Source organism: Eptesicus fuscus, chromosome 7 (genome assembly GCF_027574615.1).
Source record: "Eptesicus fuscus isolate TK198812 chromosome 7, DD_ASM_mEF_20220401, whole genome shotgun sequence".
NCBI classification, from domain to species: Eukaryota; Metazoa; Chordata; class Mammalia; order Chiroptera; family Vespertilionidae; genus Eptesicus; species Eptesicus fuscus.
In genome coordinates this window covers 36,107,557-36,135,405 of record NC_072479.1, presented here as the reverse complement: position 1 = coordinate 36,135,405, position 27,849 = coordinate 36,107,557, and the positions used below count along the sequence as shown (strand labels likewise).

Here is a 27,849-nt window from a genome sequence, read left to right as displayed (position 1 = left end):
AAGTGACGCCCCCATCACACCTCTGCTGCTGCCACTGCCGGCAGCACAAGCCTCGGCCGACCCTGGTTACCTGCACCTTGGGCGGCCCTGGGCGACTGCGGGGCTGAGGGGACTGGGGGACTCCGGAGGCAGGTGCGCAGAGTGGCTGGACCCGCCTGGGGGCGGGCCTGGCTGTGCCGTGTGCCTGCTCCCCAGTGGGGCTGAGGGACTGGGCACTGCCATCTTTGAGGGCATGACAGGCAATTAGCATATTCCCTCCTTACTGGCTGTGGGCACTGCCATCTTTGAGGGCGTGACAGTCAATTAGCATATTCCCCCTTTATTAGATAGGATTAGTCACCACTCTCATTCCCCCCATTTACTAGGGAACAAAACTGAGCTTCAGAGGGTAAACCATCTGCCGAAAGTCACCCGAGGGGCCTCTTGCTCAGTCACTGTGAGAGATCCGGGCTGCTTAAGAGACTGGACCAACTTTGATATCAAGGATATATCCATTCGTCTCAAATCCTCTGTGAGACAAATGAAGTAGGCAGTGAGTGAGGAAATACACTTGTCTACAAAATTATTCTTTTCTGTCATTCTTGTCCCATTCTGCTCAGTATTACTATAGACTTTATAGGCAACACATTCAAAATCAAGGTCCGTCAATATGTGAGATTATAAACATCTGGCCTTTTATACAGAAAAATTTCCAAACACTAAAAAACAAAAAGTTTATATGTTCAGCATATTTTTGGCAATAGATGAGGAAACTCCTTTAGAAACTGGTCAACAGAGAAGAGGGATTTCTGACTACCTTTCTGATGGAATCACGGAGACCTGGATTGCCCACCATCTCACTGTCCACTGTGCTGCTGGGAACGAAATGGAGCGCTCCAGGCTGCAGCGCTGGGTGACTGAACCACAGCCCGCTCTGAGGAAGCGATCGCTATTACTCAGCTCTGTGAAACTCGGTGTGTCCACACTGAGCACATTACCCACCTTCCTACCCCCAGCCGCCCACCGTCAATCTCTCCATCTCCACCACTGTCACCATCACCGGGACCCAGGTGTTTCTGCAGTGCCTCCTCCTGCTCGGGTAGGTCCTGCTGACTCACCGTTTACACTGCTTTCCACCTCTGGCTGCGCCAGCTCAGGCCTGCGCCACAGACAGAATTGCTGCAAATGCTCTGCTCTGTGATCTGCTCACCTAGAGGACATTCTCTACTTCCAACCCCACCTGCTTCAAGCAGCCAGCATGGTCTTCCCTGGTGAACTGCAATAGTCTGCACCATCTGTCTCCTACATCCAAACCCTTCTACCTGCTTTCAAAGCTTCTTGCAAACTTGGCCTACTTACCTTCAACACCCTGAGCTCTTCTGAATGGTGTTTCCTTTCACTATTCTATTTGGATAAATCACTGTCGTTAATCAGCTTGCTGTCCCTCCACGCCCTGACCCTGCCTCAGAATCTGTTTGTTTTTTTAAAATATATTTTATTGATTTTTTACAGAGAGGAAGAGAGAGGGATAGAGAGTTAGAAACATCGATGAGAGAGAAACATCGATCAGCTGCCTCTTGCACAACCGCTACTGGGGACGTGCCTGCAACCAAGGTACATGCCCTTGACCGGAATCGAACCTGGGACCCTTTAGTCCGCAGGCCGACGCTCTATCCACTGAGCCAAACTGGTTTCGGCAGAATCTGTTTCTTCCCACATCAGCCATTAAAAACATCTCTTGTTCCTTCTTTAGCATTTCCTCTGATATTATATGTGACTGCTGTAAAAAAATAACAGTACCAACCTCAAAAGATTGTTATGATTAGCACTGGCCAGTGGTTAGAGTGTCAGCCCATGCACCAAAGGGTCATAGGTTCAATTACTGGTCAAGGGCACATACCTGGGTTGCAGGTTCAGTCCCCAGCCCTGGTGGGGGCATGTACAGGAGGCAACCAATTGATGTGTCTCTCTCACATCAATGTTTCTCTCTCTCTCCCCCCCTCACTTCCTTCTATTCTCTCCCTAAAAATCAATGGAAAAAATATCCTCAGGTGAGGATTAAAAAAGATTGTTATGATTAGATGAGTTAATATACATAACTTCTGGATTAGCACCTGGCAGTCACATGTTACAATGATGACAAAGTGATTCATAGACTATGATGCATCATTTTTCGGTGTCACACTAGTAGTGATTTATCTTTTTTGGAAGGCATTTGTTTTTTTTGTTTTTTTTCCCTATGAGCTTTCATAGCTCAGGGGATAATTTTTTGTATTTTTGTGCCCCGGATGCTATATCATGCACATTGTTTTGCATAAAGGGAAAACTTACAAACTTTTTAATAAACAAATGGCTGACTTAGGAGCAAGATTGCTAAGAGTTACCTTTGGGTGGGTGGCATTTCAGTTTAGTCAAAGTTAACATTAGGAAACAGAGAAGAATACACCTGGAATTTTTAAGAGACTTACTGTGAATTGTCTTCTATTTGCTGTTGGTAAATAGCTGCCAGACTTCCAATTTCTAGGAAGCCACCTGGTCCTATAAAGGAAAAGGAAGGTCTAAGAAATACAGCAAGAGACGTATACATACCAGTTTTTTATAGCAGGACGCATTTTCACAGCTCAGGGACTTTAAGACTATCTCAAGTCTATTCTGGTTTTGATTCAAAGAGAGAAATTTTGAGAAGCTAGCTGTTACTGGTAAATTGAGGTCTCATTGAGAATTGGTAAGAAAAACAAAACAAGTGTTGCTTGTATAGTAAGTCGGATGCATTTTTGAGGTGCATCAAACAGGTCATCTGTGGCAAGCTAATTGATCTGCCAGGCTGACTAGTATCAATATCAAGGAAGGGGCCCATGGTCACACCCTGTGAAGTCACCAACTTTCCACCCCAATAGTTGTCCCACTTCAGGTAAGTGAAAAAACAGGCAGGGCCTAGAGAGGTGACTGGATTTAAAGTGCCAGTGCGTGGGTAAGGCTACGACGACATGGGCTGACGAAGTCCAGGGTTCAGTAAAGGCAGGTAGATACCTTGTTCTTCCCTGGAAGGGCTGCTGGGTTCCGAGTTCACTTTCCTGTGAATCCTCTCAGAAGCTGGAACTTGGTTGAAGGAGCCACATCGAGCCAGTTTCTGTGTAGCACAGGCTTGAACTTTGCTGTATGTTTCTCTTTTCAGTTCTGGTAAGACAGATGCAGAGACATCCACTAGTTCTTCGTCTACATAAACGAAAGATTTGGCAGTGTTGTTACACAGCTGTAATTCCGGACAACTTTACCTTTTAAAGATATGGCTTGGAAAGCCTATCATTGTAAGGGAGCTACCCTATAAATGAGAAACTAAGACACTCCAAGGAATTATATGAGCCTGTCTCAAACCCCAATTTCTTGCGATGTACAATTTTTTTAAGTTAGTGGAGGACTATAAAGTGAGACTAAAACCATATATATTCTAAAATTACCTAACCTGCAATAAAAGTAGAGCAAGATGTTTTTCACCCCAAAATAGAAGGGACCTGACATTTTAGATACTTTCTTTGGGCAGAGTATCAAAGGGAAACCCAGCTATGCTCGGCCCAACGTGCATATTTTGAGACTTTTAACGTTAATTGAAATCTGTCTCTTATGCCATAGCTCTAAGGCAATGAATATAAAAATTTCTATATTCTATTGCTTTATTATTTCTTATGCAGTAGGAGCCCCGTTACCCAGTGACCAAAGGAATAAGGTCAACAGAAACCTCATAGTTGAAATGCTGCAGAATAGCAAGGATAATAAAAGGCTGGGCCCGAGGGGCCCGTTTTATGCTTCAAGGAGCCGATATGAAGTCAGGACAGAATTTCTACATAGAACCAGGCCTGTATTTCTAGGTAGAAATAGTCCCCATTGCTGTTGCTCAGACAGTTATTCCTACCCTGTTCTTCTGTGCTGTTTATGTAGCTCAAAGCATGCCCATTTTAATAAGACTGATTGAATAGACTGAAAGGTCCAGCCACACGTATATTCTCTAAAACACACAAACATTGAAAAAGAAAATCACCTTTATGGGTTTCTATTTCTTATAACAAAAACACAGTAAATGTTCTTTTTAGAAATTCAGAAATTACAGAATCAAAAAGAAAAGAAATGGATCAAGACAGTAACAGGGATCAGAGTTCCCCTCCTTCCTCAAACAGAACATTGGACAATATAGATAAATCAATCAGCGGCTCTCAAGACACTGAACATCAGGACATGAAAGACAATGATCCTTTAGAGCCAGGAATCAAGTGAGGTGAGCTCCATGACCGCCCCAGTTCACTGCCTGGAGAAGGTTTCCAGGTTGGGGTGCAGAGAGGGGGACCTAGAGAGAGCCGGAAGTCTCCCCAGGCTGAGGATGGAGCTGGAGGCCAGGAAAGCCAAGGCAACTGGAGTTTGTATGGCGGAATATTAGAGTGGAGAGCCATACAGAAAGAGAAGGCTGGGGATGGGCGGAAGGAGCCCCTAGAGTATGCAGTGGAGTACTCGCACAGGTGAGAAAAATACCCAGGGCCAGTGGGGAAAGAACCACTCAAAAGGAGCAGAAGGAATAGTTGTTTCAATAGTGGGGACAATGTACATGCACATACACTGAGTGGCCAGATTATTATGATCTCTGAATGCATAATAATCTGGCCACTCAGTGTATGTATGTATATATATAAATATATTAGAGGCCTGGTGCATGAATTCATGCATGGGTGGGGTCTGGCCAGCCTGGCCAGGGGGAGGGGACATGGGCGGTTGGCGGCCTGCCTGCTGGTCGAACTCCTGGTCGAGGGGACAATTTGCATATTAGCCTTTTATTATATAAGATATACACTGAGTGGCCAGATTATTATGCGTTCAGAGGTCATAATAATCTGGCCACTCAGTGTATATGCATATGTATATATGTATATATACATATATGCATGTATACATGTGTATGTGTGTGTGTGTGTGTGTGTGTGTGTGTGTATATATATATACACACACACATATTTTAATCCTCACCTGAGGATATTTTGTCATTGCTTTTTAGAGAGAGTGGAAGAGAGAGGGAAAGACAGAGAAATATCGATGTGAGAGAAACACATCAATTGGTTGCCTCCTGCACAATCCCCCAACTAGGGCCTCAGCTGGGGAGGAGCCTACAATCGAGGTACGTGCCCTTGACTGGAATAGAACCCGGGACCCTTTGGTCTGCAGGCCGATGCTCTATCTACTGAGCCAAACTGGCTAGGGCTACATGCATATTCATTGTAGCTTTATTTGTAATAGCCAAAACATGGAAATAATCTAAATGTCCATCAACATGTAAATGACTGAAGAAGGATATATCCATACAATGGAATACTTCTTAGCAATAAAAAGAAAAAACTAGTGATAAATGCTAATACATGATTAATCTATATAATAAAAGCCTAAGTGACTGAAACGACCAGAATGACTGGTCACTATGATGTGCACTGACCATCAGGGGGCAGACGCTTAATGCAGGAGCTGCCCCCTGGTGGTCAGTGCACTTACACAGGGGGAGCATTGTTCAACCAGATGCCAGGCTCATAGCTGGCAAGCGCAGCGGCAGTGGTGGAAGCCTCTCCCGCCGCCGCAGCAGCAGCACTAAGGAGCAGTGAGCAGGCAGGCGGTAAGGAGCGAGGGGTCCCAGACTGCAAGAGGACACAGGCCGGGCTGAGGGACCCCCCTCCCCCAGTGCACGAATTTTGTGCACCGGGCCTCTAGTCTCAAAATAATTATGCCGAGTGAAAGAAGCCTGATAAAGAGTATAGGGAGTACAGCCTATTCTTGTTGTTTGTGGTTCTCATGTTCTGTAAAGTGAGCATGAACAATTAATTAGCAAACACTGAAGCACTGCTCCTAGAGGAAATACAGCATTAGGTTCCTGCATGCCTCTGGTCACAACATTTTTGTCAACTGATCAACACATAACCCTGTTTTATGTGTTTCTGTTTAAAGACACCTTATTTAATATATATTGTTGACCCATCAGTTCTGAATTCATAGCAAATAGCACTAGAACTCATATCTCAATGAAGCTCCCTAACATGTATTTTCTCTGTAAGGTGCATCACTTAGAAACACTAGACAACACCTCAGTACTAGACAACACTTGGGCACCATTTCAAACAGTGAAATCACCAACTCCAAGCACACAAAGGTGAAATATGGCATTAAAAGGACCACAAAAAGGACACTCGTTTATAGGATGAGAGCTGAAACAAGGCAGAGCACTGCCCAGCTCAACCTCAGTTGGCACCTCAAACTTTCTGCCACTCTCTGCATATCTGTGAGCAACTTAGAAAGTGCTGCATTAATTTTGGAGTGACAAATTTTAGTAGGTAAATTTGCAAATATGGAATCTGTGAATAATGACTGTATGTGACTCACTGATAAAATTTTTATAAAATACAAACAAATCTAGAGTGAAAGAAAGCAGATCAGTGGCTTCCCCTGGGGAGAGAGCTGGGGAGGAAGGAAGGACATTTGAAGGGACAGAAGAGACTCTGGAGGGTGATGGGCTCACTATCTTGACGGCGGTGATTATTTCACAGACACATAGGATGCAAAAGCTTATCAAACTGTAACTTTAACCACATTCCACTTATAATGTGCCATGATACCTCAATAAAGCTGTTAAAGGGAAGGAAAGGCCATGATGGTGGGAAGGGAGATGAGGAAAGAGGCATCTATGAAGTTTAATTGTGAGGAATTGCTAATCAAGGAGTGAATTAAGGGAATCAAAGGTAACTCGATGTTCCAAATTTGACAGCAGGACTGATGATGAGGATATCAGTAGAAACTAGGGAAGCAGAACGAGGATCACATTTCTGAGGGTAGGTAAGCTACTTTTGAGGTTCCTGACCTGGTTCCAAGCCCTTTCCCTCCTCAGATCAGAGCTCCCCCAGTTGCTGTCCCACTGGTTATGCAAATACATGAACTCATTTTCTCAACTCTGGCTCATTTTCCCAACTACCTCATTTTCTGCAATGATACCACCACCCTCGAACCCCTCCTCTCTTTCAACCTATCTAAAGACCAAAGACCCCTTGTCACGTCAGTCTTTGTATCTAGTACAAATGTCTTGGCTTGAGCTTTGAAGCCCACCAAAAATTCTGTTCCAGCAGGATCACACTCCATGCCTCATCACTCTCTGCCCTGTGCCCTCCACTCAGATCAGGAGGGCTGATCTCTCCCACCCGCACCAGACTTGTGCTTAGGTATCAGATCCTCCAACTAAAAAGCTCTCCACCCCTCCAAAACCTAAAAGTCCATCAGAACTTAACCTACATCCTTTGATTTCCTACAGCACCACTACCACCGTGTACAGTGCTGGATTGTTTTCTAAGTTTCAAATGAGTGCTAATTATACAACTCCAGTAGAGGCTCATTAACCAACGGAAGTGAGCAAGGCACGGATCTGGGTACTCAGGTAATCAAAGAGGAACAAAAGACCTCTTCTGCCCTCACACCCACAGAGCAGGGACCACAGCATCACACCAGCATCACCAAGTACAACAGCATAATACTAAAGTGCAGTAGGTCAGATGAGAGACTCTCTGCTCTGGGTGAGGAGGGAAGCTTTATGGAGGGGCTGACGTTTGTGACAGATCTGGAAAGGGGAACAGAATATTTTCATGTCAAAGAGGAGAGGGCCTCACAGGTGAAAGGATGAAGAGAAGCCAAAGGCAGAGCAACAGAAAACGGCAAAGTTGTCTATTCCATGTAGGCACGGATGGCGTGCTATATACAGCTTTAAGTCTCTCATGGCACGTGCACAGTCCACACTCAGTAAGTACTTGCTAGGTGGAATTACTTATATTAGATTTCAAGTGGTTTTATCTAGATCCTAAGTGAATAATGTGCTATAATGAGGTAGAGAGCTGTATCTTCTATAGGCCTGGGTTAAGTGGCAGGAATTTATACCACTAACACCAAAATTGCAAGGGTAATTTAAAAATGTTAATGGCTTTCACTCAGGCAGCCTAGTTATATGTAAAGTAGCAGGATCCAGTCCCCAATTGCTCAGCTATTACCTGTGAAATAGGTAGAAGATAATACCCTCTTCTGCTCTAGTTTTAGTAAAATTGATATTTGTAACCTTTGAAATAAATGATAAAAAAAGGTGTTGCATCCATACTTATATTTAGGAGCCATTTTTACCATATGTTAGTTTCATGATAGCAATAGTATAATTTTTGCATCATGTGGAATTTCAAAAACACACAATATTTTAGGTATTCCACTAACGTAGACATCACTCCAGTTTATAAATGTCATTTAAATCCCCTGTCCCAAATTTCCAGGAAAAAAAAAAAATTTCTAAATAAAACAGAACATGCTAAAGGGCTATAATTTACCAGTTACAGAAACGCCCACATCCTACGCTCTCAGTATGTCCCCTCCAACGGTGTGAGCCGACCAGCACGTACCATTTGTAGACTAATACTCCCTGTTCCGAGAGTGACATCACAGTCTAATTTGAATGTGACTTGGGTAACGGAAAATGGGAGAGAAAATCGACCTCACTCTGAGGTAGATGTAGGATTTAGAAATGTAGGATTTTAAATAAAACAGGCCCCTAACAAAACCATGCCTCACCACTGGAAGGGAAGTCCACAGGCCCGATCCACTTGAAGGCTGGCTTACGGCCTCGCTCTTCCGTTACGTGCACTTTCTTGATCAGAGCCAGGCTGGTCAGGACATTGGCGATGTCATAGAGACGTCGTACCTTTGCTGGGAGACATAAAACACCATTACATGGTAGTTTACGTGACAGGTCCCTTCTCTTGGCCATCACATAAACCTCAGGGGAGAGCAGTGGGTGGGATGAAATGACCCATGGCTCTGTCATGAAATCACCCAGGATTTATGTATCTGCAGCCACAGACCAAGGTCGGGGTGTCCTTCTGTTTCCACAGCTTCACACCTTTACAAGACAAGCAGGGAGTGCCATGACTGCAAAAACACCCGAGGGAGGGAAGCGGGCTGTAATTAGAGGCTCAGTGAGTGTGATCCTGATGTGTGGCATGTCGGAAGCCTGCCTGAGTTTCTCCCAGCAGGAGGCTGTGGCACCAGCTCCACCAGGCAGCTGGGCTGTGAACGTGACAGGGAATCCCCAGAGCTTCCTGCAGAGCTGCACCCCCGGGCGCAGGTGTTCCGGGCTCAGGATTTGGAGGTACCGCGGCGCCGAAGACAGGCCAGTTCCTCACCTGAAGTCCCGGCCTCTGGCCACCCAGAGGGGAGGGGGTGGGATGCACAATCCTTTAGTCTTAAGAGGTTTGGGGAGACATTTGAAAATGCATGAACTGGAAGAGAAATTCGGAAGGGGGGTAATACAGTGAATAGGCAGGTGATGCCCAGAAAGTAATTTCTATTTAAGAAATCAATTTACAGGTAGGAAACCCACTTGACTTCAGGGCTAAGATCAAGCAAAGGAGTGTTGATTATTGTCTAGAAATAGCAAGCATTCATCCCAGATGCAATTTTCTTTCCAATCGTGGGAGAGCTAGATTTTATTTAGTAATTTCTCCCACAGGGTGGCTCTAATTCCAGCTGGAAACAAACAAACAAACAAACAAAAAGCTAGGTAATGTTGAGCTCACGGCTTCCCAAGGCTTGAATGGACTACCAGCAGCCAAGGGCCTCTGGCTTGGGACTCACGCTCGACAGAAAGTACGAAACTCGGAAACGCTCTCCTTGTCCGCAGCCATGCCCCACCACCCTTTCCCTACTCTGGTCATTCCGCTGGTTCTTACCTGTACACACCTTTCATCTCCACCCATCAGAAGAGTAAGCGGAGGGGGGCAAGGGGGAGACAAAACTCAGACAGTCTGTCTGGGATGCTGCGATACTAAAGAGAAATGCGAAGTATCTTACACCCACCCTGACCTGCATTTGCGGATGGCATTCTGCCTCCACCGTCCACTCTAGCTGCCACGGGGACTTCAATGGGAATCCAGCATGTGACTAACTTACCTCTCACAGCACCAAGGATTTGGGGATGCAGAAAGGACTGCACTTCTCCAAAAAACCATTATTCTTTTACTTTCAGAGGCAGAAAACATCACCGTATGAATCCCACCCTCCTGTGCTAGCGAGGTGGATTTAGGTGAGGATGCTTACTTTTAAATTTACTATGGTCCAGCGCATTCTGGCTTCCTTCTATCAGTATTTTGGCAGCCACATCGAGAGTAACAATCTTGGTTTTAGAGACGAGGAACAGCATGACAAACTTCTGGCTCATGATTCTCAGAGACTTGTCTTTTCTGTTTGCAGATGCTACAAAGGGAATGAAACAAAGGCATCAAAAAAGATAATTTACCACAAGAAAGACTGTATTTACAGTTTGCCAGAACGATCTAAGTCTGCTAGTGCATGGAAAGATCACTTTTGTTACAGAGAGAAGCCTTCTGGACTGTCACAGACGATGGCTTATAAAGACAAGGAATAGACTCTGAAAGGCGAATGTTAATCCACTTAATGCTTTATCCTCACACTGTGTGGAACAGAAAGCAGGAGGTGGTTTTCCTAAAGCATCTCTCCGCCAGGATTGATGTGGGAGGAGAAAAGGATAGGGTAGAGCCCTACCCGGTTTGGCTCAGTGGATAGAGCGTCAGCCTGTGGACCAAAGGGTCCCCGGTTTGATTCTGGTCAAGGGCACGTACCTCGGTTGGGGCCCGTGCAGGAGGCAACCAATTGATGTGTTTCTCTCACGTCGATATTTCTCACTGTCTTTCCCTCTCTCTTCCATACTCTCTCTAAAAATCAATGGAAACATATCCCTGTGTGAGGATTTAAAAAAAAAAAAAAATGGGGGTAGGGTAGGGATGAGGAACTGTTTTCAAACATCCACTCTGCCCTTAAAGGCAAGGATTCCACTTTAATTTCTCTGTGCCCACAATACAGGCAAACCTCGTTTAGTGCACTTCACAGATATTGTAATTTTTACAGATTGAAGGCAAGAACCCTCCACCAGCAAAACGATTACAACGTGCTTTATTGTGGTGGTCTGGAACCAAACCCACGCTGGCTCTGAGGTATGTCTGTTTCCAGAATGTGCTGTAATCACAGCAGGAGCCCACCTCTTCCATTTCTTTTCAGAAATAAACTGTAACTAAACAGGAGACCTGATGAGATGTGTGTTGCTGAGGATGGCAGGCAAACCATCCCGACAGATGGCTGTCTCCCCTGGTTATTAAGATACAACTGGCTCATGGGCTGGAACTAAAAGGCATGAGGCAGTAAACGGAATGAAAACCAGGCCCACCTTTCCATTCCTATTTCTTAAATTTGCAAGTGAAACGTGAGTGATACTTGCACTTTATCATCTTAGCGAGAGGGAGTAGGGAGAGAAGGATGAGGATCAGTGGTTAAGACAGGAAGAGGATAAATGAGCCGGGAGGGGAAGACCAATGTCGATGTAAGTGAAAAAAATCCTGCATCCAATGTCTATCTTTCCAATCAACATTTGCTGCTAACGGGGTTCTTCTCTATAGAATCTACTCCAATATGCAACTTGAAAAATTAATACCATTGTAATGATCACTTCTTTCAAAGCAACTTTTCCTTAAAGGCTCACAAATAGAAACCAGCATGGGGCTGTCAATCTGGAATGGGAGCTCTGTTAGCAATCTGCGGTCCAAACACCCAACACCAAGCGACCTGCCAGTAGCCAGGTTTTCAGTGAGGGTGAGTGGGCAGCCCCGTGGGGGAGCCATCTGTCTGCCTTTCCTCAGTGGAGAGAGTAAGAGGACACCTCCCGCCAGGGTTGCCAATCTGGCACTTCCCATCTCAGCAGTGAGTCTCTTCAGAAGAGACCATCACTGTCTCTCTGCTATTCCTCATGTGGTTACAATGAACTCACAGGAGGGACAGTCGGGCTCAGAGAAATCCAGCAACTGTTGATCGTGGGGATCTGCACAGCCATCTTTTTTACGTTCTCCAAATTTATAATCCATCAGGTCCAGCTCCCTCTGTTGGAGGTATGCCATCTGCTCCTCATACTTCTGCTCCTCCCCTAGTCTCTGGAGGTTCCTCAGGGTTCTCGGCAGGCTGTGCCGTCCGTGCCAGCCATACTGATTCTTGGCCACCCGGCTGACCAGGTGCAGTGACTCCAGCACATTCACAATGTCATAGATGCGTCTCCTTTCAACGCCTGTTTGGAAGACAGAAGCCAACCATCACCATGCAGACATTTTTGAGGATAAATTCCTTGAGAGCCTGGCCCATGTCTGTGAACTACTTTGCGTGATGCCCAGTGGAATGTCCATCAAGCGTGGCTGTGCCACAAATTCATCCCAAAAGGGTGCAAGTAACAGACATTGTTTTCTTTCCTTTTCTTGTGATCTAACCCCCAGTAGGATAAAACATCCACCCAGAGATGTCCGACCTGGATTGCATGCAGCGGATGTCTTTTCTTTAGCCCTGTTGGCACGCTACAATGGGTGGGACTGAGCAACACAGGTAGGTGCTAGCACGCCTGATGGACACTTGGTGAATGCTGGCTGGCTGGCTTTGACTTATAGCCCTAATTATGCAGACTGTAAGATAAATTGTGTCCAAGAACAGATACCTTGTTTGGACAATACTTTCCTTTCCTGGAGTTTGAATGATGTAAAATAATTATCTTGCTAACCCTCTTAATGGTCCAATAAAGGGAAACAGATGGTAAGTACTCTGTGTCCTATTTCACACGAGAAACTGAGGAGTCAAGAGTTTGGGCCCCTTCTCAAGATGATGGATGAAGCCACAGTTAGGGCTGGAACATCATCTGAGTACCCTCTGGTTCACCATGGTTACAGACAACTCTTCCCGTGCTCTCATTCACCGTATCCCGCCAAGCAGCCCAGTGAAGCAGGCTTCGTGTACAGTACAGACGGACCATCAAGTTCATCAGTTCCCTACCCCTTGCCCAATACTCTGCCCAAATAGCTAGGATTATGAGCCGTCTACTGAATTTACCAAAAATATTTATGGTGGTTAGTGTGGGGACTTTGGGGTTAGACGGCCTAGATTGAATGCCTCTGTTGTCTGTCCCAATCGGGTGGCCCTGAGAAGTGACCTAACCTGTCTGTGACTTAGTATTTATCTCATAAGATGAGGAGGGTTCAATGCGACCACAAACATGAAGAGTCTCCAACACGTGTTCACTGTTTGGCGCTTCCTGCGTGGCATTGGGGCTACCTCAGGTCGCCGCTGGCGTAAGAGGATTAGTGGAAACAGATTTCAAAACCTCCCGTGCAACAGGCCCTCGGGCTTCTGGAACCACCTCCCGCTCTGCTCTCATACAAGTAAGTATCCATGACAGAGGCCTCCAGGCACCTTGGAGAAAACCAGCGCAGCTGCAACCAGGCCCTCTCTCTGCGCGCTTGCCAGGAGCTGTTATATAATCCGGGCAGGCGCAGCGAATGCAGCATGTGGCCCTTCAAAAACTGAACGGGAGAGACAGACTGGATTACAACGAGAAGCCCGGAGCTGAGAGGAAGTTCATCACATGCATGAGGAGGCATTTCACAGCCCATCAGAGCATTTCAGCTCCTGACCCCGAAAGGCTCCTCACCCCGCGTCGGTGCCAGATGTCTGCTGCAAGGTGGTGGCAGGGCAGTCAGCAGCCCCCTGTCCAGACCCCCGGGTTCCTTGCTCCAGTCTGTTTTCCGATATTAACACATCGTGTTTAGAGTGTAACATTCTATAAACCTTCCCATTAGAAATGTCATGTGAATGCAACTGAAACACCCCAGGGCCAGCCATATGCCCGGCTGTTTTGTTGTTTCGTATTAGATACAATCTGTTGGGTCTCCATCGAGTGGCTAGACATCCCAAGAAGGGAAAAGTAAGGGAGATTCTGACCACCCGGAGAGTAAGACATTTAATGTGCACAACAGGCGTTTGGTGATGCACTGGCACCATCACCCACCTGCTGCCGGCACCATCACCCACCTTTTCTATCAGGACTGAGCGTGCCTATCCTCCGGCTGGTGCACTGAAAAGTCCCATTTCACCGGACACAAGACGTGCCAGTAGCTCTGGGCCCTGTCCTGCCAGGAAGGTTTTCCCTGGCACCAGCCTTCCTTTCCTTTTGTATCCAGGCAATCCTATTCATCCTATTCACGGCACTAGTTATGCCATCAAGGGTTTACCAATTCTTACCAGGCTTCCCTTAGTCCCCAGGGGAGCTTACCAAGAACATCTCAGCCCCATAAACAATTTTCCTAGGCCGTGCTATTTTCCACTTACTAAAATCCTCCTAGTCCTTCAACTTCTTACCTGTAACATCCATGTCCAATCTACATGGGACCAGAATCTGGGACCCTGTGCAATTTGACTGCTCTGCACATCCTTGGTTAAAATATGGTCTTACAGCTTGTGACCCGGGAGGTAGCAAGGAGTTTAGACTCAACCCGAAGAGTCGGTCGGTCACCCCTGAAATAATTTCCGGGAGGGACCTCATTTTTGACCTCACATGAAGAGAGATGGTCAGGTCATCTGGCAGGTCTGGGTGATGTGAGGCACTAGCCAGCTGTTGCAAAAATCCCTGGTTCTGCCCCAGGCAGTCACAGCTCGGGGGCCTGCGGAATGACCTGCAGCCCCCGAGTAGGAGTCTGTCCTGTAGCACAGCCTTCCTACCGCCAACCGTTCGTCTTCGGCACAGACATCAGTGCAAGGTCCTGACTTCCTGAATCCCAGTGAGAAGGACAGATTTGCTGCTTTACCCTCGTCCTCTGTAAGACTCGCTTCCAGGACGCTGTGCCTCCAGTGGGTCAAGCCTCTCCCCAGCTGGGTCCCTTTGCCCTTCTTGTCTCATGGCCACCAGAGCCCAATACTGTGTTCCCATTTCTGGGTTTCAAAACGGCTCCCCGAAGCAAAGCACTCTACACCCCCTTCCTAATTGCAGAGGTTGAACGGACAGCTTAGGGCAGAGGGGATACATCTAGTAAGAGCCGAGGGAAAACTTCCATGTAACAGTAAGAGCCACTCATGCCAGGGCCCGAGTTAGGCCCGTTACTGACATCATCCCAACCTGGCTAAGTTCCTGCCCGGGAGGTGCTATGGTCCCAATGGGAAAAGGTTGATTAACTTCCTAAAGCTCTCATGGCCTGTAAATGGGAGAGCTGGGCTTCAAACCCAGCCTTCCCTGACCCAAAGCCTAGCCCGTCCATGGTCTTCCCATCACAACCCATTGCATCCTCATTATTTCAGTTTCCAGCAAGCACAATCTCTATAGCCATCAGTTTGAATAATTCAGACTGACAGTCATCGGCTGGTGCATATTTCTCCGGGCTATGGGAAGAACTAGAACTAGTAAACAAATTAAAAATATAATCTATCAAAAGTATGTGTGTAAAACCTCCTAAGGAGACACCCTCCACCTTCAAATCTTTGTGATTCCTGCTTATTTAATGACTGTCAACAATATGCGCATCCTAAACCAACTGCCATCCATGTCCACTAGGGGTCTCTATTCGGAAGCGGCTGGACTTATTTATAGAACATACAGCTTTGCACATTGTACACACCCTCCCATGTGAACACATGCATTCCTCTTTGTTATACGGGTTAGCTGTTTGAGTTATGACCAGATGTGTTTTTCCTAGTTTGGCAGGCTTGGTGTGAATAGCACAGAACAGGGCTTCAAACATCATGCTCTTGCTCTCCAGTCTTGCTCTGTAATAGAACTAACACCAATTCTGAACCCTTAGAAGCATTATTGTAAAAATGAACAGCAGGATATTTCAAGACATTTTTTAGTCTGTCTGAAATAAGATGAAATTAAAATAGGAGATAGGGCTCTGTAACGTGAGTCTCGTCAAAGTGTTTTCAAGCTTAAGAAAACCAAATTCTTGTTGACCCTCAGGCCCAGAAGGCCCCTGCAAGCCTACGCTGGATGGTCATGGCAGAAGGAAGCTCCCCCTGCCCTTGTCCTCACTCTTTTGCGGGGGCCTGCCCCAGGAAACCAGTGTCCCACTATTACTGGGTAACGGGACGATACATACCAAGACTGACAGCCACTTCATCTAGGGAGATGGTGGTTTTCTCAGCTGACAAGGGATAACTTGGATAGCGAGCTAGAAACTTCTGGCACAGGAGTCCTAAACTTTTCTGTTTTCTGCTCGGCCTGCGCTTCTCAAATTTCTCCACAGCAATGTCCCCAACAACACGAAGCTACAGAGGACAGACAGAAAGGAGGGGAGGACACATCATGGTTAACATCCTAATAGAGAAATTGCAATGGGCAGTACTGGCAAGTTGCAGGGACATCCCATTCCATACCATCCTAGAGTCTAGTTAAAATTCATTTCCTAAACAAATTTTCTTGGCATTCTGCCTATTACCTTCTCTAGACTGAATTTCTTGTCCTTTGCAATTTGAGGCCGAGCCTACTGGTTAAAAGCATGAACAACGAATAGTGTGGTCATTTATAGGTTGCTAGAGTCCTGCTGACAGGGTGTTTGTTGGACTGTAGACAAGCATCACTAAGAGCTTGTTAGAGATGCAGAGTCTCAGGCCTCATCCCAGAACTGGTCCATCAGAATCTGTCTTTCATAAGATCATGAGTGATTTCTATTGACCTGAAATTGAAGATGCATTGGTCTCCACTGTGTCACTAAACTGTTTTGTAAGTTTACAAATGTCCAAGGGTTGATGGAAATGAACAAGAGCAGCTAAATCTTATTCTTTCTTATTGCAAGTACACAAAACCAGTGTCCTTGTCTCTTCAACCCACATTTCAAAAGGGCTGAATTCAACCTAAGAAAATAAAAGGTTTTTCAGTGAACATATTCAATAGGATGATCTCAACAGCTTCAGAAAAAAAACATTAAATACATTTAACAACCATTCATGATTTTCAGAAATGCCCTTAGACAACTGGGAATGGAGAACTTGAATAAAGTGTATCTATAAAAACCCAACTGAAAACAAGTCTTAAAGATAAAACCTTGGAATTACCCCCTTAAAAATTGGGGACATGATAAGGATGCTCCTCTTCTGTACCATACTGGAGATAGCCAGTGAATGAGGACAAGAAAAAGAAACTGAGGCACAGGAATTGGGAAGGAATAAATAAGCAAAACTTTCATTCTGCAGTAATTGTTTACATGAAAAATATAAGCCTGACAAACTATTAACAATAATAAGAGAATTTAGAAAGCTGGTGAAAAGACAAAACTCTTTTAGGAAAAAAATCTAGCAAATATCTATTTGTATAAAATATTAAATTTGCATCTTTAAAGAAACAGACTTAAAACTTAGAGAAACACATATACTCATGGGTAGGAGGACTCAATACCATAAACAGGTTCATTCTCAAATTAATCTACATGCAATGCAATTACAATTAAAATCCAATCTAAAGTACTTATGGAAGAAAAAAGGGCAAAGCATAGTCCACATATTCTGAATGAAAAATTGAGGTTCCTGTTTGGCCTGATATGAAGGCTTATTACAATACTAGAGGCCCGGTGCATACAATTCATGCACTCGGGGGAGGGGCCCCTCAGCCCGGCCTCCACTCTCTTGTAATCTGGGAGCCCTCAGGGGATGTCTGACTGATGGCTTAGGCCCACTGCCCATGGGGAGCGGGCCTAAGCCAGCAGTCGGACATCAGCGTTGCCGTGGAGGCGGGAGAGGCTCCCACCACCGCGGCCGCGCTTGCCAGCTGTAAGCCTGGCTTCTGACTGAGCGGCGCTCCCCTGTGGGAGCGCACTGACCACCAGGGGGCAGCTCCTGCGTTGAGTGTCTGCCTCCTGGTGGTCAGTGCATATCATAGCAACCAGTCATTCCGCCATCAGGTTGAAACCGGCTCTCCAACATCCCCCGAGGGGTCTCAGATTGTGAGAGGGCGCAGGCCAGGCTGAGGGACCCCACCGGTGCATGATGGTGGCCGGGGAGGGACACAGGAGGGCTCCAGGGTGTGTCCGGCCCGTCTCGCTCAGTCCCAATCGGCTGGACCCCAGCAGCAAGCTAACCTACTGGTTGGAGCATCTGCCACCTGGTGGTCAGTGCACATCATAGTGAGCGGTTGAGCATCCTTAGCATCTCATTAGCATACTATACTTTGATTGGTTGGACAGCCGACCGGATGACCAGACACTTAGCATATTAGGCTTTTATTATATAGGATGGTATTGTTGGAGGGACGAACAAATTGGCCAATGGAACAGAAAAGAGCCCAGAAACAGATACACACACAAGTGAAACTATGATATGTGACAGGCATAGCACTGCCAACTCCAGGGAAGAGGAAGGACTGAATACATGATACAAGGACAAGTGATTATAAGAAGCAACATAAAGGGAAAAAAGACAGGCACCAAATTGAAATGTAACATGAATAACTGGTATAGGTTTAGTTTCAAGCATATATAATAAACCCTACAAATCAATAAAAATGAGCAAAGAACACAAACAGGTATTTCACAGAAGAGGAGAAAACATGGTAGCCAGTAAAGATATGGAGAGAAGCTTAACCTCATTGGTAACCAAGGAAAAAGCAAATGGATACCACAATAATATACAATTGTACACCCACTAGATTGGCAGAAATTAATAAATTTGAGAATTTCAAGTGTCAGAGAGGATATGGGTCAATATATGTTTATACATTACTGGTGGAAACAAATGGCTCTTGGTAAAACCATCTGGCACTATCTTGTGAGTATTTGAACATCCAATAACCTCGTAATTGCACTGTTAGGTATATACCCTAGAATAGTTCTCAAACTTTGTGGTCACAGGATCCCTTTATATTCTTAAGAAATACTGAGAAATATCTCTAAAAAAATTGTTTTTTCTTTTTTTACTTTTTGGTAGAATAGTTGGTCATATAAAATACACTTATCATGTATATAATGTCTTTAATACCCATGACTCTACCGCCCAACCAATCCCCAAACCAGAACAATATTATTAATTTACATATTTATAGATTTAAAAAATCCACCAAAATGACTGGAAGAGAAATAACATTCCAATCTGTGAGCAACTTTTCTTAGCAAGTCTGGGAAAAAGTTTGATGGGAGAGTGAAAATTACTGACAACTGATTTTTTTTTTTTAAAGTATAGATATGCAGCTTATTTAATAGCTCTGGTTAGACATGTAATTTAAAGATAACTTTAAAGCCCAAACCAACAAACTGAACATACATGAGAATAATAAAATTTTCCAAGTCAAAGACATTTAGATTAAAATTATCCTTGCCTGGCCTGATTGGCTCAGTGGTTGAGCGTCAACTATGAACCATGAGGTCACGTTTTGATTCTTGTCAGATCTCTCTCTCTCTCTCTCTCTCTCCCCACCTTCTCTCTCCCTCCCTCTCTGAAATCAATAAAAATGTATTAAAATAAAAAAATCCTTAAAATTGGAGCAAAATTAAATCCACAGCAGCATTTTTAATAAAAACACACAAATTCCCCCATTAAATTAAAGTTATTAAATGTCATTGCTTAAAAATGTATTTTTAAATGTATTGGTTAAGGGAGTATTATAAAAAGAAAGTGTTCCCTATTAACTGTGTCCAAACAGTAGGGTGCTGAAGGCCTGGGGCGGGGGTGGACTAGAGGGAGTCAATGGGGGAAAAAGGGGACATATGTAATACTTTTTTTTTTTAATTTCTTTATTGATTACTGTGTTACATATATGTCCTTATTCCCCCATTACCCCCCTAACTCCCCCCTCATGCCCTCATCCCCCTGTTGTCCGTGTCCATTGGTTAGGCTTATATGCATGCATACAACATATGTAATACTTTTAACAATAAAGAATTGTTAAAAAAAGGAAAAAGAAAACGTTCATTGTGAAAAATGAGATACAGAATGAGAATTCCCTTTCAGCTATATAAAGAAAAGATATTAAGCTTAATACTGCCTTTGGCTCAATAGTAGCTGAAAAATTGAGAATTCTATGATTTTTAAAAAAAATAATCAAGTAAAAAATTTTAATTTATCATAGCTGCTAGGAGCACAGCCTGTTTACCTGCAGAGAGTCTGTAAACACTTCATCCTTGTTCTCAATGGGTCTGAACAGTCCCTTCTTCTTCTCCCAATCTCTTATGTCAGGGCTGGCAGCACTAATGAGCATCTTCAGGTTGGCTGTGGGCGTCCATGGTTCTGTCTGCTGTCTGTCCACAAGCTTAACGGGAGTAATGGGATTTCTTTCTGGAGTGAAGATTTTTTGCTTCGATAAATCAATTGGTTCATTTTTTATTGGAGTTTTCGGGGTCATCCTTGATCGATCAACAAATATATTTTCCTATTTTGAAAAAGAGACCTTTTAGCAAGAATGAGACAGGTCAGCTATCAGCTAAGAGAACTGTTTCGTTCCCACCATGAAAATACAACCAGACCATATGTTCAGGGCTGAGAAATAGGAGGACAGGACTAATGAAAACACACAGGATACAGGGGACGCACGGAGAAGCTCCAGCGGGAAACTGATTATAATCTGCTACTCCTTTTATGCATGTTTTTCCTGGCATCGCTGTGAAAGAAGTCATGAGTGTATCTATCACTGGTGGATGCTTGTAATAGTTGGGGATGAAAAGGGCAAATGTGAATTGAGTCCATATACTCCTAAGTGCCATATTTCTTAAACACTGTTGTTTGCACTAACCAGTGAAGAAAACAAATGCTTTGCAGTTCAGTGTTCAACAGTGCTAATATAACAATTCACAGGACCAATGGATGTAAGTGCATCCAACAAAATGCCACATGTAAAACGAACCTAGAGAGCAGTCTTACTTCAAAGGACTCGTATGCAACCCCGAGCCTATATGACTCCCCACGTGAGATTACCAATCAAACTGACCTACAGCCTGTTCAGTAAGAAGAGACCACTGATCACAGGCTTAGGTGTCATGGGGGCGATATTAAATTGCTATAGAGTCTTCTAAGTGCTTATCTCTCAAGTTCTGTTCTTACTTTTTTCCAGCTTGGTAACAGTTTGTGGAGTAGAACCCATCCTCAGATCACACTTTGAGATTAATGATGGGTCCATTATGTCCCTTGTAAAACAGGACCGAGTATAGAGAACCCACATTTGGAACTACTGAGTGATGAAAACAAATTTCTTTCCCCTAAAACCAGTTTTTGGCATTCAAAAACAGAAAGACCCGGCTCTTCTTATAGCAGAATTCACCTCCAGGCAGTAGCGTCTTATACAATTATGAAGGTGGGTGGTTAAATATTTGTCCCTCCCTTTCCTGTACACGTAACACTCTATAGCTACTGCATGCTTGGATTTTGGCTGAACAGTGGTTTACAAAAAGTGCTTTCTGATAAACGAGCAACATGTGCAGAGGGAGAAGATTGGGAGAAACTGGAATCTGTGTTAGCACGCCAACTCCTGCTCTTGAATTGGCAGAAGCTGCCCACTGGCCATGGTGGAACTGTCCTCCTGGAACAGGAAGGAAGCGGGTGGGGATGGGAGCCTAGCTTTCTTCCGCCACAGCAGCCGTAAGCATGCAGCCTGGGGTGCTGTATCTACTGACTTACCTCTCTCTCTCTCTGTTTATTATTGTTTAACTCTTTTTCTTTTTTAAAAATTTTTATTGTTGACTCTATTACAGATGTCTCCCATTCCCCCCCTCTGCCTCTCTCCACCCCACCTCTGCCCCTCCCAGGCCTTCCCCACATTACTGTCTATGTCCACGGGCTATGCATATATATTCTTTGGTTGATCTCTTCCTCCCCTCTCTACCGATATCTCATAACAAGTTCCTACAAGTGTGCAATTCTGATGAAGTCTTCTACAAGGGGACCCTCCAGGGAAAGTATTGAGGGTTTACGAGGTGCCACACCGTGTTTCATGTACTTTATGGATATTAACCTCTTCTAATCCTGTGACCTGGGTGCTGTTATTTTTCCAGTCTACAGCTGAAGAAACGGAGGCACAGAGAGGTTAAATAACTTGCTTGAGGTTACATACAACCTCATTCCGTAGAAAAGTAACTGGTATGCAAGACATACTGAAAGCAGGAGTTTCTGAAATTCTGCATCTAGAAATAAGCTTGTCCTGGGTGCCTGTTGGAGGAAGCTGTCTTTTTCACAGCTCCCACACCCAGTGCCCAGCAGGCCCCACAGTATCGATGGAGAGGGGGGATGGGGAAGCAGTTCTGCATGCGGGTTCTGGTGCCAGCTACTCCCTGGTGCCAGGGAGGGCACGTTCCTTCTCCTCACGAGGCTTTCAGTCTCGCAACTGAAAATGAAGTTCGTAAAAAATACCAACCTCAGGGTTATGAGAATAGTTCCTGGCATATAGTGAGCATGCAATAAAACTTAGCTATTGTCTTTATTGTCTTTCCTAGTCTTTATTACCATTCATTCTGACACTCAGAGCTAATATATTTAACTTCCGGGGTGAATGTCTTGTCTCATTCACGAGACTGTGCACTTCTGGAGGTCAGGGAGTAAGTACATGTCTCATGCCTCACAATTGTTGGCACAATGCCTTGCCCCGTACAAGTGCGCAGAGAACAGGGCGCCTTGATTATCTGGTTATTCCAAAAGGTGTCCCCTACAGTAGAGGGTGTGGCCCAGGCTTACTGAGCCAGACAGAGATTCACCCGCCTTCTCTACCTTCCATGGCACCTGTAGACACAGAAACCATGTGTTCCTCCTCCTTTCTTACCAAGGAGCAATTCCGATAGATCATTTCCTCCAAAACTTTGATATATTTTTCACTACAGTTTAAGTATTACAGATGCACCTCGACTTATGAAGTTATGTCCTGATAAATCAATCGTAAGTTGAAAATATCATAAGCTGAAAACGCATTTACTCTACCTAACCTACGGACAATCATAGCTTAGCCTACCCTACCTTAAATGTGGTCTGAACACCTACATTATAGGGATGTGACCCCATTCTAAGTCGAGGAGCACCTGCAATTGCCTTCCTCTTCTTCTCACCAGAAGCAGGAGACCCAGGTGGGTGTTTTGTAGACGTGATGGGATGCGAAAACACAAAGCACAATATCAAAAAACACTGGCCGCGCAGTACACTGTAGCGTATGGGTTGTTTACCCGGTGATCGTGTGGCTGACTGGGAGCTGCTGCTCGACACCTCTGCCCAGCGTCATGAGTAATTACCCTACTGCATATCGCTATTTTGGGAAAGAGCAAAATTCGAAATTCAAAGTATGATTTCTACCAAATGCGTATCACTTTCACACCACCATGAAGTTGAATAATTGTAAGTTTAACCATCTTAAGACAGGACCATCTGTATTTAAAGTAGGAGGAGAGTCAGGTTACCTGATATGTTGTGATTGGATCACACCTCTATATCAAAAGAAAAAAAAAAAGTCTAGCAAATTGTTTTTCAAGGTCTCAGCAGGTGGGCAGAAAGTCGACTGCTATCTAGTCGACCCTGCTCCATCCGCCTGTTTATCCTGCAATCCTGACACTGTATAAGGCAGTGGAAAGGGGATTGAAACAAGAATTTGGAAACCTGGTTTTTGTCTCAGCTCCGTATCTTTTTGATACTGAACAAATTGTTCCTTCTGTCTGGGACCCAGTTTCCTGGTCCATCAAACAAGGAGTTCAGACTAAAGTCTCTATCTCCAAGGCCTTCCAGCAAGGCTGCCCAGCGGTGTGGTAGATGCTTGGATGCAACCAGACCTCTTCAGGAATGAATCATTCCCCCAGCTGCTGGAAGTGATGCCAACAGGAAGCCCTTAACTGGAATGCCTTGGTCAGCCAAAGAGGGCTGACTCATCTGGGATCGCCCCCTCCCAGGGAGGCCTGATATGTAAAAGTCTGGCCCCCTTGCTGACTCAGGACTACTTCGAGGGGTCATTCCAACCTCCCCTAGGGTAAACTCAGACTTCCCCTGAAACTGTGTTGCAGATCTGCCTCTTCCTCTGTCCATTTCTGCTGCCTCCCCTTCCCTTCCCTTCCCTTCCCTTCCCTTCCCTTCCCTTCCCTTCCCTTCCCTTCCCTTCCCTTCCCAGGCAACTCATCCTAGAACTCTCCTTAGAAACCTTCTGCACACTAAGCTCCCTGTCACACCTGCTTGTCAGGAAATCTAAGCTGCAACACCCTAGAAATCACTTCCTCCCTCAGACAGAGCCTGGAGAAAGTAATCCAGGACACAGGTTTTCTTGTTTTCATATGTAAATGGAAGTAACACACACTGGAGAGCCTGCCGCAGAGTTACTGTGAGGATCAGATCGGATAATGAAGGTAAAAGCAGTCTGTAATGGTGAAGGGCTATACAAATGTTCATTATTGATTATAGCAGCGTCAAGACTATGCTGGACGCTGCCACAGAGAGGGGTTTGTAGTCAAAAGATCTCGGGTTCAGTCTTGCTTTTGTTTCAGATACAACTTTGATCATGTGACCTCAAATAATATACAGGCTTTTGGCATTATGCCAACTCTTTTCCAGTTCCATCTTATGCAAATCCCACATTTTGCCCCAACAGTCCACTTGCTTTTCTTAAACCTGCCCTGCACTTCATCACGTCTGAGCTGCTGTTCACACCATCACTTGGTCTTTAATGCCACAGGCTAAGCCTTGCCTGTTGTTTAAGGCTCATGGCAAAGACTACCCCTTAGAAAGTTCCCCTAGCTACTGGCTAACAGCTCTCTTTCCCTTCAGAGCACTTCTAGAATGAGTAATCCACACTGAGGACTTGCCCCTGATCATACCCCAGGGGTTCCTCGAATTATCAGTGTGTTCTGATCCACGGCTTCTGACTGAGGCCACCTTCCAGGAGCCAGATCAATGGCAGAATACCTCACTTGACCTCACTGTAATAGTTAAGACTGTTGACTGTTCTTTGCTCTATAAAAACTGTTGGTCCTGAGATAACAGTCTTTCTCTGTTGGTTCTCTTCCTATTTCGGCTTCCTCTCAGTCTCCTTCATTGGTTCCTCTTTTTCCACTCTTACAAACCTCAGCCTGATGCTTGTCTCTGCTTGCTCTCTCTTGCATAGTTCATAACTCTCATGTACATGATTTTAAAACCAACTTGTGTCAACATTAATTCTCAAGTGTGTGTTTGGCTAGCACCTTCAACGAATTCCAAAGTTGGGCAACCAGCTGCCTTCTGCACATATTTATTCACCTGTAATCATACAGATACAGATATATATATATCTACTAGAGGCCCGGTGCACGAAATTCGTGCACTGGGGGGGTGAGGGGGTGTGCCCCTCAGCCCAATCTGCACCCTCTTCAATCTGGGACCCCTCAGGGGATGTCCAACTTCCAGCAGTTGGACATCCCTCTCACAATCCGGAACCACTGGCTCCTAACCACTCACCTGCCTGCCTGCCTGATTGTCCCTACCCCACTGCCTGCCTGCCTGCTCACCCCTACCTTGATCTCCTGCCAGCCTGATTGCCCCTACCTTGCACTCCCCTATCAGCCTGATCACCCCAAACTGCCTGTGCCTTGGCCCCCCGTCTGGCCTCCCTCTGGAGGCACCACCCCCATAACCCCAATGCTGCTGCCACTGCAGCTGGTTATGGCTGCCTGAGCCTTGGCCTTCGTAGCCACTGCGGCTTTGTCTGGAAAGATGTCCGGAAGACAACCACTCTAATTAGCATATTACCCTTTTATTAGTATAGATTTGGGGACCATTACAACCACGCAGAACTTGAAGAAAACACATGGCCCTGGTCAGTTTGGCTTAATGGAGAGAGCATCGGCCTGTGGACTGAAGAGTCCAGGTTTGATTCTGATCAGGGGCACACATGCCTGGGTTTCAGGCTCAATCCCCAGTAGGGGGCCTGGGGCGGCAGCTGATCAGTGATTCTTTTTTTTAAAAAAATATATTTTATTGATTTTTCACGGAGAGGAAGGGAGAGGGATAGAGAGCTAGAAACATCGATGAGAGAGAAACATCGACCAGCTGCTTCCTGCACACCCCCCACCGGGATATGTGCCAGCAACCAATGTACATGCCCTTAACCGGAATCGAACCTGGGACCTTCCAGTCCGCAGACCGACGCTCTATCCACTGAGCCAAACCGGTTTCGGCTGATCAGTGATTCTTATCATTGATGTTTCTATCTCTCTCTCCCTCTCCCTTTCTGAAATTTTAAAAATATATATATTTTTAAAGAAAACACATCATCTTCACTTTGGGCTTTGTCATCTTACAATATTCTTTGTGCAGTGTTTTAACTTCCCTCAACTTTCCTTTACCCACCTTTAAAGTGCAATCTATTTTGGGGAAGATGATCAGGAAAGTGATTCCAATGGGTAGAAGTTTTTTTTGGAGGGGATGGGTCATGAAGATATTTAAAAATTGAGCATGGTGATGGTTGTACCACTCTGAATTTACTTTAAAAAACCAGTTCATTGTACACTTTAGGTGACATGTACAGTATATGGGTTATATCTCAACAAAGCTGTTCTTTTATTTCTTTTTAAATAAAGACCAGTCTTATAATCAGTTGCAGATGTTTTCAGAGGCCCCTCAAGATTTGCTCACCATGTCCCAAATCACGGCTGTGATTCCCAGTTGCCTCCAGTCCTGGTGGATCTGGATGGTGTGGTTTGCAAAGGAGAAGGTGGCAAGAGGCTTATGGAATTTCGGCAACCCCATTCCCCCGGTCTCCTCATAGGGCACCAGGGCCATTCCCACTGGGCCAGCTCTGCTCCCTTTAACCTGTTGGGCAAAAGAATCCTGCGTGCTCTGGCCAGAAAGTGCATTCTTTCTTAGGTGGCCCGGATGCTTTTTTTAAGGTCATTTTATGGATTCAAAAGAATAAACAGAGATGTGGAAAGCTTTTGTCAAAATCCTTTCACATGGTTCTTCCAGTCTCATGGGAAATGAGATGTGGCTCTGAATTCATCCCAAAGTGTGTCTTTGGGCAAAAGCACTCAGAACGGTACAACTCCTGCAGAATGCCCCACACACTTTGCTGTCAGGACTCAGGGGGGCTTGAGGGTGAGCGAGGCGGCAGTGCCAGCACAGGACCTGGGAGAAGGTAGCGCTTTCTACACTGCCCAGGCCACGTGGACTACAGCAGTACCTGCCCAGGTGGGCAGGGTGTTTCTGCTGTTTTGTTTTGGTCTGGCCTTCACCCCGTCAGCCACGGACCTGTGCCTGCACTGAGACTGAATGCTTTGATGGCCCTACTTTTTGGTGGACAGTGGATGCACTCCCAGAGACTGGCAGTTAGACTCTGGTGGCTTCTGAGTCCCTTGCGGGGAGAGCCCGGCCCTAGGTCAAGAACAGACTCAGGCGTCCTCGGCCAGGAGGCCTCCTTGGGCTAGGGGCCGCCACAGTTTGAAGGCTGGCCATGACCCCAATCCTGGCAGGGGTCTCCTCTGGGGTGCTGGCAGGCCTGGTCTAGGGCTGCGGGCGGTTTAGAGGCTGGTCACGACCCCGATCCTGGTGGGGATCTCCTCTGGGGCGCTGGCAGGCCTGGGTTAGGGTCACTGGCGGTTTGGAGGCCGGTCACGCCCCCAATCCTGTTGGGGGTCTCCTCTGGGGTGCTGGCAGGCCTGGGCTAATGGCCACCCTGGTTTAGAGACTGGTCAAGCCCCCGATCCTGGTGGGGGTCTCCTCTGGGGCGCTGGCAGGCCTGGGCTCTGGCGCCGCAAAGGGAGAGGTTCCTGAACCTGCTTCCCACACACCTAGGCTAGGATCCATCTTGTAGGAGGCGGCTTCAATGCCCGGGGTCGGTGACCAGGTCCTCCTGAGCCTCGCTTTCTGGGCTGCAGTCCCACGTCTCCCAGTGCCCCAGCCTCGGATGCGCCCATGCAGTTGCCCCCACCACCAGCCACCTCAGCGCAGGCCACAGCAGCTGAAGCCAGCCTCTTGGAAGCCAGGCCACCACACCCACCACCCCTAGTAGCTCTCTGCTGCTTGCTCTGTGCCCTGTCCACTGGGGTCGGG

The 27,849-nt window shown here is 45.8% G+C and overlaps 1 protein-coding gene across 1 annotated transcript in view; it reads right to left on the bottom strand.

Moving 5' to 3' along the window:
• The window catches only part of E2F7 (E2F transcription factor 7), a 38,262-nt gene that overhangs the window by 6,202 nt on the left and 4,211 nt on the right, over positions 1–27,849 (bottom strand). Inside the window, exons 2-8 of the mRNA XM_008143854.3 lie at positions 19,970–20,245; positions 15,990–16,158; positions 11,861–12,151; positions 10,120–10,275; positions 8,596–8,730; positions 3,010–3,195; positions 2,448–2,517 (exon numbers count right to left, since the gene is read on the bottom strand). Coding sequence (XP_008142076.2) covers positions 2,448–2,517; positions 3,010–3,195; positions 8,596–8,730; positions 10,120–10,275; positions 11,861–12,151; positions 15,990–16,158; positions 19,970–20,245 — 1,283 coding nt within the window. The remainder of the gene's footprint in view (positions 1–2,447; positions 2,518–3,009; positions 3,196–8,595; positions 8,731–10,119; positions 10,276–11,860; positions 12,152–15,989; positions 16,159–19,969; positions 20,246–27,849) is intronic.